The 17,342-nt window shown below is 42.9% G+C and overlaps 1 protein-coding gene across 4 annotated transcripts in view; it reads left to right on the top strand.

Annotated features, from left to right (window-relative positions):
• The window catches only part of CSTPP1 (centriolar satellite-associated tubulin polyglutamylase complex regulator 1), a 138,664-nt gene that overhangs the window by 29,053 nt on the left and 92,269 nt on the right, over positions 1-17,342 (top strand). For all 4 annotated transcript variants that reach the window (XM_081856130.1, XM_081856131.1, XM_081856133.1 and 1 more), the window contains one exon: positions 11,502-11,604. In XM_081856130.1, coding sequence (XP_081712256.1) covers positions 11,502-11,604 — 103 coding nt within the window. The remainder of the gene's footprint in view (positions 1-11,501; positions 11,605-17,342) is intronic.

The following is a 17,342-nucleotide window of genomic DNA, read 5'->3' as shown; positions in this document are numbered from 1 at the left end:
ATTGGCTCTGGTTCCACCTACCGTTGGCCCTCCCTTCCTTCAGCCTGGATACCATTCTCAATGGGCCCAAACCACCACTGAGGAAGATTTACCATAGAGAAGCAGAAACAACTCGTGAGGAAGGACCTATAGGGGATAAGCCGACTGCAGAAAAGGCAAAATTAATGTAAACTTAAAACAGGATCATTTTGATATGAAAGCAACAGTTAATGTGGAGTGACTAAAGATGGGGTTGAAGATGAGGATATCAACCCTTTTTGTATGCTTAGAGTACAGTATTTCAGCCACTTGTTAAAATTCAGGATGTTGCAGAGGAAGAAACATTAACAAAATTAATGCTAGGTATGATTGTTTATTTAAAGCTAATGTCCTGCCTTTCGAAATGCATTTCAAGAATGGATTCATTAAGAAATGAAATCAATATTTGTAATCATGCAGTATTTGGAAACACATATAGCAACCAGCTATCATATGAAAAGGGTATTAACTTAATATGTCAAGAGGACCACTAGAAAAGTGGTTGCTAAAAACAAACAAACCAGCAGCTGGAAAGGGAATAGCATTAAACAATACAAACAAAGGGGACACATCTAAAAACCTGCTGTGGTCAATGTACTCTAAATATAGAACTTCAGTAATCCTTACAACCATTCTGTATGGTAGCAGCCCATCAATATCTCCCCATTGTAGATGTGGGGCTGAGGTGGAGCGGCTTGAGTGTATGGCTGTTCCACAAGGAACTTTCCCAGTTCAAAGCTCTACCATATCTGAATGTGCTTCATAGCTTTGATTTCTTGGTTCTTTTGACGAAGTGCTGCCCTTTCAGTGAAGCTCTTTTCCAACTCCAGGTCTAATGGAGGGCTTACTCTTCTCAAAGCGATTTTGAAACTTTTAATTATTTTCTCTCTTGAGCTAAGTTCCTCTCTTTCCCCTCTCTACCAGAATCCTTTTCCCCTTCATCTTGTGCCAGCTGCGGACATGTGAGAACATGAGCCCCCTGCCAGGGAAGGTCTGTGTTTTGTAAAGCCTGGGACTGGTTGATGCCAGAGTTGTGGCGTCTCTTACGAAAGGGAAGCGCTGTGGGGTGCAGCTGTTCTGCCATTGCCAGTCAGAGAGCCCTTGACTCTCAGCGCATGAAAACGAGCTCTTGGGGCATTGCAGATGCGTTTGATGCTTTCTTATTTCTTCTAGCTAGCTGTTCCTTCTTTCATGTTTGCCTGCCTGCTCTCCTGCCTTCGTACATTTAACTATTTGGTTGGCAAGGAGTTTAGAAATAATAAGTACTTTAGTGAAAGAAACATAGTAATTAATATTGCATTCAAAGTTAATGCTTAAAGATTCTGCATCGGCTCCAGACTAAGGCTGTAACTCTCTGCCCAAATACCTTGGGCTAATGGGGCTCATTAAAATCAGTGGGACTTACTTCTGAGTAAATATGTATGGGATGTTAGTGCTGTAGGTTAGCTACACATAGTTCCCATTGAAAGTAGCGGGACTGGAGTTCTCACATTGCTTTCAGTGGGTCCTAAATGCAACTAACTTAGTTTGGATCCAGTCCTCTTGAGTCCTAAGAGAATAGGGGAAGGGCCATGGTTCAGTGGAAGAGCATCTGCCTTACATGCCAAAGGTCCCAGGTTCAATCTCCAGCATCTCTAAGTAGGGCTGGAAGAGACCCTGGAGTGCCATTTCTGTACCATTTTAGACAACACTGAGCTCGGTAGGCCAGTGCAGCTCCCTATGTTCCTGATATTTTAGACTGAAAAAATGTGGGGAGACCCTTGGCCTGGGATAATGATTTGAGTAGAAAAGGCAAGGGGAAAGTGTTAGTGCCTTGGTGCAGTGTACCAGTCCAAAATGACATGCCCAGCACAAAAAACAGGGCCACTAAAAAAAAAGAAAAGTGACATCCCTGGCTTGTATTGTCACAATATGTCACAGCCGTCATATACTGACTGGCTAGGTACACTTGAAGTCACTCATCCTCCCATCATAGAGGAGAGCAACATACCAGTATTTGATTCTGAGCACACACAAAAAAGGGTGTGTGATACCAGGCTGCATGGCTGTATGAGGATGGGCTATCTGTAAAAGGTTGTGCATTGGCATTGCTTTGCTAGCTAAACACAGAAGTGTTTGTTTTCAGTTGAGCTCAAGACTGAGAAATTCTTTTGTTCTTAATTTAGATTCCATTTGACCCATGTTGTCCTTAGTGGTAAAATACTGCCAGATTGTATAGCCTCACAACACATGTCCCAGATCAGCAGCATATACCCTGCATTGTAACACTATCTGCTGAATGACGTGCCAGACCAGCACATTTGCCAAACAGTGTAGGAGCACCCCCCTGAGTTTCTGAAGAGTGATACTGAGGTTAACAAAGTGTCAGAGTCACAAAACTCTTGTAAAATGGAGGGGATCGGTCCTGGCAGCATACAATAGTTGAGCTTTTGTTTGTCTTGGTTATTTGCCCATCTTGTCCTGGATAATCTTTAGGGCTGTCTGGTATGAATCTAAGACATGATTGGAAATAATCAGTTCAGTAGAATAGAATTTATAATTCTGCCTGTGTATCTGGTGTCTTAAGTGATAGTTATGAACAAAATGACCCTAGCAATTTTTAGTAGGAGATACTCAGAAATTCAGTCTCCTGTGTTTTGGTATGACTTTGTGCTTTACGTGACAGAATGTTTGACTGGAGGAGGCAAAAATATCAAATTATTACCATTGCAACCCCCCCCCCAAACACACACAAACACCACCACCACCACTACTACCACTACCACTACAGACACAAACACACAACCACTTGTTGGGGGAAACCAGTTTCCCTAAAGGACATATTTCCAAGCCAACAGACTGAACTATAAAGTTTTATATTCTTTAAGAGCTGCATCCCAGGTGTGTATATCTTTTGCCTCGTGGGACTTCTAACCAAATTAATCCCTCCAATTCTGGGTTTAGCTTTCAAAACTTGTAACGCTAGCCAAATCCCAGTGGCTGAAACAGGAAATGGTGAATCTGATAAACTTGCACTGTGTCAAATATTTTTAGTGCTCTAAAAATACATGTTTTAGGACTTATTTACTCAGAAGTAAGTCGCATTGCGGTCAGTGAGGCGTATAACCAACAAAGGTTGGTCTTATTATGCAGCGCAGCTTGTTCCTGACTATCAGCACCTTCAACTTTGCCAGCATGGGATCAGCTGCCAAGGCAAAACTGCCCTCACGTGCATGTCTCTCTCACTCTCTTGGCTGACAGCTTGAATAGTTCAGTGGACTGTAGCTATTGTGGCAGGACATGTTTTTAGAGTGTCAGCTATAGTAGCCTGGCTACAGGCATTTGAAGATAAGGTCACAAACCTTGAAAAAAGGCCCAATTTAAAGGAAGAAATCTGCACCATGAAAATGAAAGCATTATAATAAATGTGTGCTTTGCAGCCTACTGACCAGAGGGTAATGTTCCACTAACCTCCAGACTCCCTGAGTTTAAAAAGCAGTTTTAATATTTTGGCATAAAAACTGTAGAATATTAAATGGATAGGGTTGGGGTCTATTTAAGTTGTGTGCTCTGCTGCTGTTATGCAGGCTTAAGCAAAACAACTGGGTTATATGTGATTGTTACATAAATGCACAAAAATCAAGATTTTCATAGCTGAAAAAGTTTTTACAGCACAATTATTTATTTCATGTATAAATCATTTCATATGAAGCAATGCAAAGCAATTTAACAATAGAATAAAACTTATAAAACAATTGCATATATAGAAACAATTAAAAGCTTTTATATAAAAGCAGTCAAAACATTTATCTGTGTAAACAGTTTCAAATCCAATACAGATATTGACAGATATATTAATAGCAGTGTTTAACACCCTGTGTGTATACAGAGACACGTTTGGCGAGCATAGTTTGGTGCTTTTGTGTGATTGAAACCACTGTACCTCTGTAGACAGAACATAGGATTTTACATGCAGTAACCCAGTTTGTGCCTGCATTTTTGTTTGTTTGTGTCTGTTACGCTTGCTCAAAAAACACACTGCGGAACAGTGGCTGTCAAACTGTTACCTGACTGGCAATCAAAATATTAGTTTCATGAATCACTTTTGTCACCTTTAAGCACCAGGAAATGTGTATCAAGATGCTAGAGCCAAGTTATTCTTTTATTTGAAACAGCCAACGAGTTTCTTCCTGAAAATATATGCTTAAGTGGGAAATGTATCTGGTACAGTTTTTATCCGCAACATAATTAATAAAATGTGCTTTGAAGATAATTACAGATGAAGTTCTAAATGTAGGACTTTTGCAGTAGCAGCTTTGAAAACACTGAAAAATGTTCTTATGGCTAGGCTTGAACAAAAACCACCACCGGAAAGAGGATGATATATTCAGTAGTGCTGTTTGCTATGTGATACTGTTTTAAACCTTTTAGAACTTAATACGAGAGATTTTAATGGTCATCCCTTGTCCATTTCTGAGGCGGTTGTTCACCATCTCTGACTTCTCTTTTTAGTGTTCTCTTGACAGCTCTTAAACTGTAATCCTTCACCCATATTCCTGGAAGTAAGTCCCATTAAATTAATGAGGCTTGCTTCTGAGTAGACACACGATTCCACTGTAAGTAAAGTTGCAGCGGAGTGGCATGTGCTTAAGCTCCAGTAATAACTGCTTCATAATCCTCAGCACTTTCTCCTGTTTTCTTACTGAGCAGCATAACAGAAAGTGCTCAGACATACAATAGTGGAGTCCTAATGTCTGTGAGGGAGAGACAGGAGATATGGCAATATGTAATGGGCTTGCTGGCTTTATTTTTACCCCCTCCCTGCAGCATGTAAGCTTTTCGACCTCCCACTGGACTTGACAGCTTATTGAGTGGGTAGGTTTTTTTCCCTTAAGGAAAATGTCAGGAAAATTATGATTACGATTTTCATTTCATAGTTGGATCTTCTTGTTTTACATTTAAAGCTAGGGAGCACCCATTACACAACAGTTGTTTCTTTGTAGTGTTTGCCCCTTTAGTATGCTCTACCGTATTTGCAAGAGAGGTGAAAAATAATTTTTAAAGGCTTTTTTGGCTATGTTCAAAGCAAGAGGAAGAACAAGGTAGTAGTAGGTCCTTTACGTGGAGAAGATTAAGAAATGCTATTGGGTGACAAGAGAGAAGGCAGAACTACCTACTTGGCCTTTGTCTTCACCCAAAATAAAAGCAGTGCCCAACCTGGTGATAACAGAATAAACAATGCAAGGAGTGGGCCGCAGCCCAAGAATTGATCCCTCAGATTTGCACAAAACCTTCATTGACAACCCCCTTGGGCTTGCTGATCAGAAGGTCGGCAGTTCAAATCTGCATAACGGGATGAATTGTTGCTTTGTCCCAGCTTGTGCCAACCTAGCAGTTCGAAAGCCTACCAGTGTAAGTAGATAAATAGATACCGCTGCAGCGGGAAGGTAAATGGCATTTCCATGCACTCTGGCACTCGTCACGGTGTCCCGTGCTCCAGAAGCAGTTTAGTTATGCTGGCCACGTGACGCGGAAATGCTGTATGCAGACTAACACCAGCTCCCTCGGCCTGAAAGCAGAGATGAGCACCACACCCCAAAGTTGAATTTGACTGATGAGCCCTGCAACCCCAGAGTTGTTCGTAACTGGACTTAACTGTCAAGGGTCCTTTACCTTTACCTTTTTAACCACCCAGGGGTCTTTTACCTTTACTTGCTCCCCTACTCTCCATTTTTCAATTGCCTAAGGTAACCCAGTAGACCCTTTCCCTTTCCACCTCATGCTGCTGCTTCTGCCTGAGGCAGAGAGTGGGAGAACCCCCAAATCAGCTACCTCTGAACATTAACAGAGTGCTCATACCTGTTACATTAACAGAGGGCTCTTAGCCCGAGCTTCCCTCGACCCCACCCCCAGAACAGGCAACTCTCCGCAAGCCATGGGAGCCCGGCACTGAGCTCAGCGCGCCCAGCCTTCAGCATGCAGGCAACTCTCCGCAAGCCTGGAGAGCGAGAGGGGTCGGTGCGCACCGACCCCTCTCGCTCTCCAGACTTCAGCGAAAGCCTGCATTCGCCCATAGGACACACACACATTTCCCCTTCATTTTTGGAGGGGAAAAGGTGCGTCCTATGGGGCGAAAAATACGGTATCTCCCTCCCCTCCCCCTTTGGACCTTGCCAAGCCTTCCTTCCCCTTACTGCTTCTCCTGTGAGGAAGGGGGAACCTGCAGCAGAAGTAGGCTCAAATTAGCCACAGAGGAACACCCCCCCCCCCTTTATGCATTCTCCCATGAAGGGAGGCCAACAGCCTACATGAGCCACAAAGGAAGAGTCACAACAGATCGGGTCAACTATCCTGCTCACAGGAGAAGGCTGAAATGGCATCGGCTGTGAGGTGAACAATAGCGGCAGTGGACCAGGACAGTTGCTGAGGAACTGCCCTCGCCAGTCATGACTATTGCTCTGTGGCTCACCTAGGCCACGCTGCCCTCAGACACTGCTGTGAAGGCTCCACAGCTCTCTGAAGGCTATTGTCACACTGTAGTTCACAGTACCACCTGTGTGTGGCCAAGCAAAGTGTAGAATGATGACACTCTTGTGTTTGTATTATATGGCAAGATATTTTCTTTTGAGCCCTCAGGTTTAAACAAAACCAGAAAACTGCACAAGCAAATTTATAGCTGCCCAATTTGACCGTGTGCTATATGTGACCGTAGCTATATGTGGGCATACCCTGTTGCTACTTAATTAGCATAATAGAATCAACAAATTGAAAAGCAGGGGGAAATACCTGCTGGTATGAACAGGAAAGACCAAGGTTGTTCTTCATATACAAATTCAAATACATGCAGCTGTGGACTACTCTGGTCTAATTCAAATGGGGGAAAGCAGATTAACAGCTAAAAAATTCTAACATGTGGACAAGCCCAGGGTAAGGCAACAGACGGTCAGATTTGGCTGTGTTAGTTGTTAATCAGGTCACACTGGGACCCCTTGGGAAGCAAATATATACAATGGTTGTTTCCCTATCTCTGTAATTACAAACAAAAACCATTGCCATGGGTATTCCTGTTCACCATCTAGTCTGATGATGAATTCTGGAGACCTCAAAAGCCTTTACACAATGTTGTGATATTTTCAATTTCCAAATAAAGGTATTGCCCAAGGTTGATGTTTTTATTGTGTGTGTTTTTCTCCTGGGGCAACACAGCTGCTTTTCTTTCTGCTTCAGCACTACTGGTACTGTACTGCATTTGCCATAATGCCAATCATTATTTGATGTGCCTCCATCTGCTTGGTTACTGATTTACCTCGGAGCAACAGAACCATTTGATTCCTTTGGATCCTGTGTATTAGAACTTGATTCTTATCGGCTTCCCATTGTCTGCCCACAGTGCGGTCAAATGATTTAACTTTCACAGGTGTGTGATAAAATGCTTGTTAGAACTCTGATCAGAACACAGATTAACTTTACTAATACTAAATTTATTTCCCTTTTTAAGAGCGAGATTTGTGGTTTAATGAGGCAATGAAAATAAAATGTTACAAATAACCATGTCTCACTGATAAGACCTAAGTGGTGATTATGATAACTTTGTTGTCTGCTTCACCCACCACCCTTCCTGTTTTCTCTCACCTGACCTTTCCTGTATAGATATCTATGTTTGAATATGTTATCTGCATTGGTTGATTAACTGTTTTAACCTTGTACCATCTTACTTTAAATGGACCACTTATCTGTAATACCCCATGAAACCCCATGAAAGGAACAAAAAAAGTGGAGAAAGGGAAAGGAAACTTCAAAAGAGGTGGATAGAAGAATTTCGGAGTTAATTAATTCTTCAAAACCTTCCAGAAACAAGTGAATTTGTTATAACATTTAACTAATAGATGTGTTTGCTTGTGATGATCAGAAATTGCAGCTGGCTGGGAGATATCTTCTAACACTGAATGCTGTCATTATTACAGAATTATGAGACTGTGTTTTGTGATATATAAACTTGTAAATAGGGATTGCGCAGTGTCATCTTGTAGATGCAGATCACAAGGTGCTCGTTCCACACTTTAAGTGTATGTGTGAACAGTTAACTTGTGTTCAGATCTCTGGGCTTGGCCACAGGACCAGACCAAATGGGAAGAGCATCTTCAAGACCAAAGTGTGTGTGGGGGGGGGATCCCTCCCTGTTGTAATTGGGTAAGAGGTTCTTAGGTGAGAGGTGAGGACTTTTTACTAGCATGTTGCATTTGGATTTAATGAGTGCCGTTGCTGGCTCAGACAATTTCTGGGAGGAGATCACTGAGCACAGCACTTGGGCACGCAGGGGAAAGGGAGGGAGGAGGAGGAGAAGAAAATAACCTGGTTGCTGTTAACTTAGGAGTGTGACTGAGTTGCACGACTCGTTCCTCCCTGAGGCATCACAGGTGCGTGGAGTTATTTTTCTTTAATCACTCACATAAATTAAAAAATTTATTCCTTTGCATTAAAATAATTAAATAAAGCTACGCCCTGTATCTTTTATTGCCAGATAATATCTTTGAACCTCTGGCTCACAGTCTTACCACCAGCTGCAAGGTATTTTCCAGGGTGTGCTTTACCCATTCTGCCATTGTACTAAATAATGTTCTAGACAGAAAAAGTCCCTGATAACAATCAGAACTCATCTGAACTTTTAATCATAGTGCCCACTAGCAAATCGTCTTCTCTAGGCTTCTCCTTGGGTCCACCTGCCCTGCCTTCCCACCTGTCAGCTATGACAAGATGAAAGAGCTTTCCATTGTAAGTACCATGTGTGGGTGGAAGAAGTTAGCATGCACAACTACAGTGGCTTGCAGAACTGTGGGTCTTCTGAGTCAGACTGGATGTTGAGGAAGGTGAGAGAGATATGGGGGGGGGGGAGAGATAGTCGCAGTAAGATGGCAGTAAATGTATCACTAGCTGTTCGTAACCAAGAAGTAGGTTTCCTTGTGCTGTTTTCTTAGAGAATACTGTTCTTTTTTAAAAATATCTGTTTTAAAAACAGTTGTACGTATACAAAAATACAGGATCACCTGTAGAAGGGCCACAAAACGTGGTTTTAGTCCTGTTAGGCACTTGTGGGTGGAGGTGATTCTTCAGGTAACCTGACCCCCAGGAGTAAACATGGACCAATGGTACCAAATAGTATGGGAAACAGCATTATTTGAAAAACTATCCAATAAACTGAAACTGACACGTGGACAAATGGAAGAAGATGCCTTCACTTGGTATGGCTCCCCTTTGTCACATACACAGCCCAAGAAGACAATGACAAGAATCCACCAAGAGCATATGAATCAATACGGCTAACCTGATTCAAAAACACACACCCACCCCACTCACACATGAAAACAAAGTTCACCACAGCCAATCACAAACAAGGAACCACACCCTAGGCCAACCCCAACCTCTCTCACCAGCAAAGTGCACAAGCACAAGCAACGCTGACACAAAACCCCACACATACATTAAGTAAAATAGAAACATCACCACCCGACTCCACCCCCACTCACCATGGCCCCCTCCACTTCTTTCCCCCTTTTCTTCCTAAGGTAACACTAATGTCTCAACAAATGAAACTGATCTGTAGAAAATGTAACTTGAAAAAAGAGACATTTCACATACTTTTGTAAACCAAGAAATCTTTAATAAAAATATGTTTTAAAAAGTAACCTGATCCCAAGCTGCACTTTGAATTGGACCTGAAAACAGACTAGAAGCCAGTTCAATTGACAAAGCCCTTGTGTAAAGTCAGATAGATTTTTATTGTTAGTAGACAGTTGTTACAATATAACTCTTTCACAAGCAAATCCCAAGTCAATGTAAAAGTGAGTTAAACATATCAGAAATGCAAGTTAAATTTGTAAAGTTCCCCAAATAATTTTAGATGAAAAAAATCCCATTTGACTGTCAGCACTGTACAGGGTGAAAAAAGTAGCTGGTAACTTTTTGTACTATTAGCATGTTTAAAGCTATGCTGTTGGTAATAAACTTGTCTACATCAGCCAGCAATCATCTGATTTTGAAATTATCTGGATATGAGAATTATCTGCCTGTAACATCTGTCAGCCCACTGATTGCCAGGGTTGATTTAGCTGATAAGGTGCTCTAGGTGGATGTCCCTTTTATCCCTTACCACTTTCTGAAGCTGCTCACTTGCAGGATAAGGACAACTACCCCAGATAAGATTCCAAATATGACCATACCATCCAGTTTCAGTTGACAATCTTGTACTGGAACTGTTGAGCTATAGTTTAAGGATGGACCTGTGTGCATTAGAATGGACCGTCTGATAACTTCAATAGGATTGCTTTGTCTGCATTCCTTATTAGTTGATTCTGGAACATTACTGTGTCTTCTGCATTTCTTTTTAATTAGAAGGATACATCAGTCCAGATTTATGCACTTCCTTTTCTAACTGGGCTTCTACTGAGAGGACTGTGTGCATGGCTGGACCAACTAAATTTCATTGTTCCAATAAGCACTCTTGTGCTCTTTAGCAATCCACACACCACTAACTAGAATTGCTTGTAATGCATGATTATGGAGCCCAACAGGCATAACTGGCTGGATGTCGCAGAATGTGGCAGCTCTGTGTTTGAGGTACTTATTGCATGCAGCAGTTACATCAGCACAATGTTCACTGGAAGTCGAATCTATTTATTCCACCATTTGAAATCTTCCACCATTTGAAAAACGCTTCCCTCTCTTTTTTTGTGCTAGTGTGCTCACCCTTTCCCTTGCTTGAGCTTTTACAATTATTTTTATATACATTTATATTACACATTTTTTTTCATCACATAATTGGAAGGTGGCATGCATATGGTTCTCAGGAGACCTCCCTCGCCTGTTGACCAGACCCAGACCAATTTAATCCCAGGAGAATAACTGTCTCACATGCCTTCAGACTAGACCCTGGTCTCTATCTCTTGTGCTTCACAGTTTAAAGCAAGGTTATTCTTAGGCTGGAGGAATAACTCCACCTCTTTTCTTACATGGGGTGAGGAACATTACTGCAGATGTACTGCTAGAACAACACTAAAGCAGTTCAGGAAAAGCCCTCTGTTTGTTGTTGGCATCAAAGTGGCTGAAAGAAGGGCACATCTATGCCAATATCCTTCCACTTGTGTGGCCTTTTGTGAAAGCAGTAAAGTTGCTAAAGCATTTCACCAAGTTGTCCTTGTCCAAAAACTCTACAGCAAATGAATAGTGTCCTTTGTCAAGCTCTAACAACCCTTATACCAGCAGTCTTGAAAATGTACAGTTCTGCTTAGTGAGCCATTTGGACTCTAATGTGTCAACTTTTATAAATGCTACTTTGATGGGTACCCAACTGCCCCTGAGAAAACATCCCTTTGGGATCTCTTAGAAGGAGAAGTTTCCTGTGGGTTGTACTGTCCTGAAGACTTGTTTGCCAACCACTATTTTAAGCCATAGGGTTATATCCAAGGCTAGTCATATGTTTCAGTTTCCTTATGTTCCCTCTTTTTCAGCTCAACAACACGTCCTCACATATATGGAAGATGCAGTGAGCCAGCTGTTGGAAAGCAGAGACGATATTAGTCAATATGGTATTGCCAGATTCTTCACTGAATAGTAAGTACATCACTACCTAGTACAGCAAACTTAGTCTGAAAGTGGATCAGAGCAACAGGAAGGACAAACACAGAATGGGACTGTGACAGCAAATACCATATTAGCCCATACATATAACATGTCTGCACTTAAATGAACCACCAAGTCCAGCTCAACTCTATGCTTAGCCTTAGAAATATAACTTACTATATATACAACCAACTATTGCTTCCTTTGCTGTGACAACTGTCCAGTCCTATTGCAAGTTCACACCTGGTAGGTCCTGTGGGTTTCAAAGAAGCTGACTTTATTGTTGACAAAATTGAATTTGACCCAGTGAGGCTTATGTGTGTGAGGAAGTGTATAAATTGCATGCCAAATTTGACCCAAGTTGGTTTGTACTTAACTAGCAAAGCGTAGCATTGGAGTACACAAATGACACATGACATTTAGGCTGCAATCAATAGGATTTCCTTTTGAGTAGTTTACAGTAGACTACCAGTCTCTTAGTTCTGTTCTTTGCCTTTATTCAGGATCTAGTCTGATGTCTAATGGAGAGTAGGGACTGGACTGAAAGTTCGGTTGAGTAATTAGAGTGGGAAAAGGCCAGGCACTGAAAAGCTACAGAAAAGGCGTGCAGGAAACTATACCAGTGTGAGTAAAGAGGCAGGAGGTTCAGGGCAGGAAATTTAGAAAGACTGGACAGCAGCACAGATAAGTGTTTTGAGAGCTGGTTAACACACAGTGGTTTTTCTTACATGGGCTTATATGTTTGTATGAGGGTGTGGGGAAAATATGTGGCTCAAGTCTTTGTTTTGCTATGAATGACTGGAAAGCTGAACCACTTGTGATGGTTCTCTATCTGTCGATATACCACATCCAAGCTCTTCGTTCATCCAAAGTCTTGGACACCTCAAAATGCTGCTACATTGTTTTATTTTCTGCAGCACGAAACTATGACAGGATTAGCTTGTCCTTTGAAATTACCTGACTTTACCATTGTTGAAATAAAAAATAAAAAATTGTCCAGTAGCACCTTGTAGACCAACTAAGTTTGTTCTGGTATAAGCTTTGGTGTGCATGCACACGAAAACCTATACCAGAACAAACTTAATTGGTCTACAAGGTGCTACTGGACAATTATTTATTTATTTATTTATTTATTTATTTATTTAATTTCGACTGCATCAGACGAACACGGCTACCTACCTGAATCTTTTACCATTGTTGTGAACAGGTCTCCTGGCCTCAGTGGCGTAGCGTGGGTTGTCAGCACCCGGGGCAAGGCAAGTAATTTGCGCCTCCTAACCCATGGATTTGCGCCCCCTAACCTGTGGATTTGTGCCCCCTAACCCTAACCCCCAGATGTTGCGCCCGGTGCGGCCGGCCCCCCCCCTGCACCCCCCACGCTACGCCACTGCCTGGCCTGGAGATTGATGGTTGTTTGTATAACAAGGTGGCTGATACAAACATGCCTATCACACCTATAGTTATGTTTATCTTTGTAATTAATTTTTCTTCCTGTAGGGATGGAGATTCTTGAACCCAAACTTAATTTATGGGGAACACGCACCAACAAATCTAAATGAAATTCTGCTCTCAAGGATAACTAGTGTGGATGGGATTTGGCATGTTTGATCCAGCCGCATGTTAAATTGTGCCTGACAACAAGGCTGTATTTGAAATAACTGAAATCAGTTACATAGTGCTGTAACAATAATAGCTTTACTATTCCTTACCTTTCATATGTCTTCATGCATTATTTTAATGTATAACAGGTTTGGACAAAAATCTTAAAGCATGGGTGGGGAACCTCTGACCCTACAGATGTCGCTGGACTACATTCCCATCATCCTTGGCCATTGGCCATGCTGGTTGGAGCTGATGGGAGTTGAAAGTCCAGCAACATCTGTAAGGTCACAGATTCCCCATCCTTGTCCTAAAGCAACAGGTTTTTAGGCAGGGAATTGGTGCTTCTCTTCTTATTCTTCTCAACAGCCCAAATAGTGCAGAAAATCTTACGTATAAAGTGCTCTTCTCACCATGAGGCTCTTTCACAAGAAGGCTTGGTGTTCTCCATAGTGCCTTGTTCCTCTGACTATCTCCACTGACGAGCACTTCTCTTATTTTCGAGAATCATCCCTTTATTTCATTCCCTCACTTTCAGATATAGCGGGGGGAGGGGGGTTGGTTTAAACAGATTCTTTTGTGGGCATTTTAGGCTGTGCTTTACCCCTGGTGCACACACATTCAGCCTTTATTCTCTTGTCAGAATATGAAGAAATGCAATTTTCATTTTAAAAGAGAGCAAGCAGACCGAATAAAGTAGAATTTGGATTTGGAGAGAGGAATAGGAATTTTGTCTTACTTCTTTTAGCCCTTCGTTTAGATAAGACAGACAATGTGAAGGGCACCATGAATGCATTAAAGAATTTAGCGTCCTAAAAATGAGGCTGTGACTGCTCAAGCCTACAAGCTGGAATAATGGGGAATTGCAGGAATGAAGTGTTTGTCTTTAGGTCAATAGGGATAAGGGAGGTCACAGCTTGTGAAGAAGAAAAAACCCCAGCCAAGTGGGGAAATGCCATGCTGTGTGTGGCACAGGTGGCTGTCTGTGTAGTGGACATTGTTGGGATTCTTAACATTCCTCACTGCTTCCCAGCAGAATTCTTCTGTAAGCAAAGACATAAAGAAGAGAATCATCCAGCAACTTGTGTATGGAAGGTGCGAACGTATGCTCTGTACAGCTCCCTGATAATGTCCTCCGCTTTTAAAAAAAATCAGCATCTGATGGAAAAATGTATGGACAGGAAGAAGCAACTTAACGCTTCCCTCTCCGTTTGGTTTCTCAGCTAAAAACTTCCTTTTCTCAGTGACTGTTTTACCCATAGTTGGAAAGGTTTGGGGAACCTTCAAGGTCCTTGTATGTTTTGCTAAATTGGTGGAGAAACAGACTGAAGAAGGTGGATTTTGAGCAGAAAAAGGACTAAAGAAGACAGACTTAATCAACCTCTTCCCATTTGCCCTTCTCCAGCTCCAACTTAAGAGTCTGCTTTGTGTTAAAAATGAAAAAAATAAGAAAGAAAGGGGGAAGTCAGTATTTATTTGACTTATCCATTGCTTCCTATCGGGACCTGAAAGCAAGTTGTAGCAATAAGAATCATATACATGAAATAAATTCATGCAGTTCATGGAAATACATTTAAAATCAGTCATAACACACTAAACGTATTCCTCCATGATTCATAACTAACGAACAAAAATATCATTTCCTCATGTAACACAAAGATAATCGCCAAAGATCCCAACTAAAATAACCACAAGAACCACAACAATATTAGCACTCAAAATGTGGTTTGAGCCTCTGTCAAATGCATATTCCCTCCCTGCTGGAATCAAGGAGGCCCTGTTCTGCTCTGCAGAGAGACGAGCTCATCTTGTGCAGGGTCCAGGCTGGATAATAAAAGAGCAAGACCTTTGATGCTGCTTCAGCAAGTCGGACTTAGACTGAGCCCTATATATGAGCAGCAGCTATATCCCAATTACAAAATCTACCTTCACTGAAAGGTGCTGTCAGGGGCTCAGGAGCAGAAGCACAGGGAAGGGAAGAAAGGGAGAGCGAAGGGGAAGAATCGGAGGGCAGCGTAGGAGAAGATGACAGTGGCCCGAGAGATTCCATGAGCCTCTCCAGCGAATCGGAAGATTCACAGAAGGGGGCGCCGGTGGCCAGGGGAAGGGGGGTCCCAAGAGGGACACTCCAGAAGCAAGGGGCCAGCGGGGACTCCCAGAGCAGCAGTTGGAGATCAGGACCAGCTTCCCCACCAGAGCATAGTGGGGGGGAAGAGTCCCAGATATCGGGGCCAGCGTATCCCCCACCAGGGAGAGAAGATGAGTCAGGGCTGACCACGCCTACATCGGAGAGTCAGGCAACGGAGGGGAGGTCAGGTCCAGCCAGCATCCCGGAAGAGGGAAGCAGTGATAGAAGCAGTGTAACGGTCAGGAGGAAGGTCACTGGGTTGGCGCGAGAGCCAAGTTCAAATGTACAGGCGCGCGGGACAGTAGAGAACGAGGACTGGGAACCAGGTCCTAAAGCCCGCCGGAGGCAGGGGGAGGAGTCAGGCGACTCAGCGTCAGAAGAGTCCAGAAAGGGGAATGCCTCAGTGGGCAGGAGGACCCAGCAGAGGAGAGAGCAGAGGAAGAGGTGGAGCAGGGCTAGAATCTTAAACTGGTGTCAGGGGGGAGGAGATTCAGACGGAACTTCGACGGTCTAGGGTTTAAGACATAGAGCTGCGCGCTGCGGCTTTGAAATGGAAACTAAACTTCAATAAAGACTTTTGTACATAACGACGACCTGGCGTTGGTCCTCTGTGAGCTGGGACCTTGGGGCAGCTCTGACAGGTGCCTCGTCTGTTAAAGGGGTCCAGCACCAGGGTGGAATCTGGGGATTCTGCACTGGAGTCCTCTTGAATCAGAAGTTGTCAATTCGACATCCTCAGGTCACAGTGACACTGGCATCACAGGCTCATCTTGTGTGTAATTCCCCTTTTAATTCAGAGTTGTTGACCTCATTCCCTGAAGATGGGGAATCTGACTCCAGGGTCATGACAGGCCGTTGAAGACCCAGATGAGATAATCATTTGAGCACCTCTTCAGTGCAAGCATTAGAATAAGCATAAATTGCATGGGAATGAAGGAAGCTGCCTTCCTAAGTTGCGCCATGAGTCCATTTAGCCCAGTTTTTGAAGGGGGACACCCCCTGCCCTACCTGGAGATGCTGGGGATTGAAAGGACAATTTTTGTATGCTAAGCATGTGCTCTTTCGCTTAGCTATTGCCACCGCCACCCCTGTCCATGAAATACATTGTATGTACTTAAAATTTCAGAGTATGAAGACCGCAAAGTAATGATGAAAGGTTCCTCATTCTGCTTTTAAAAACATTTTAAAATATTTATCAGCAGTATTGTCCCACTCCCACCTCATCAAGACATTTACCTGACTCTCCAGTTCTTGATCTGTTGAGCCTCCACATCCTCTCTTGGCTGTGATACTCTGGTGAAACAAACATGTGATTGTTTCTGTGAATGTAACATCGCCCTAGAATACGAGTAAATGATTGCCGGTGTGCTCAGATAGATCAAGACTTTCTGAAAGTGGGGTCGCATTTCTCTAACACTCCTAAAGGAAGGATATGAAATTCCAGAAGGGTTTTCTGCTCAAGCTGAATTCTCCCTAGAGTCTCTGAAAAGCTTATGCAGGAGAGGAAGACATTTTCAGGTGCTGCTATTCTGTTTTTCTTTTTGACAGTTATAGCTAGACATATCGTTTTCCCAAGGGGGGCAAGACCTGGAGTGGGAAGCAGCTGAGGCATAGCTTGAAAAATGTTTTTCCCCCATCTCTTAAGTTTTACTTTGTCAGTGGTTATCTTAAGCTCTGGGGGTTGGCAATGATTTCTTTGGCAGGCTGCTATAATCTTTCTAGGAGGGTCAGAGCACATGGCAGACTCCTCTGTGTTCCATTTAAGACACCAGGGTGCTCCTTTTAAACTGGGTGCTCCTTTTAAACTAGCATCCCTAGCTAACAGGACCAGTGGTCAGGGATGACAGGAATTGTAGTCCCAAAACAGCTGGAGGGCCAAGTTTGGCCACCACTGAGTTAGACCCTCGTGTTTTATTCTCTGTACCTTTGTGACAGTAGCCAGAAGAGGGAGGTCTCTTCTGCCATCATTGCAGATGGTGAAAAAGTAGTACTGCAGCCACTA

The sequence above is a fragment of the Podarcis erhardii genome (genome assembly GCF_964252035.2).
Source record: "Podarcis erhardii genome assembly, chromosome: 1".
Classification (NCBI taxonomy): Eukaryota; Metazoa; Chordata; class Lepidosauria; order Squamata; family Lacertidae; genus Podarcis; species Podarcis erhardii.
The sequence above is the reverse complement of the archived record's forward strand: the minus strand, read 5'-3'. Positions and strand labels throughout refer to the sequence as shown.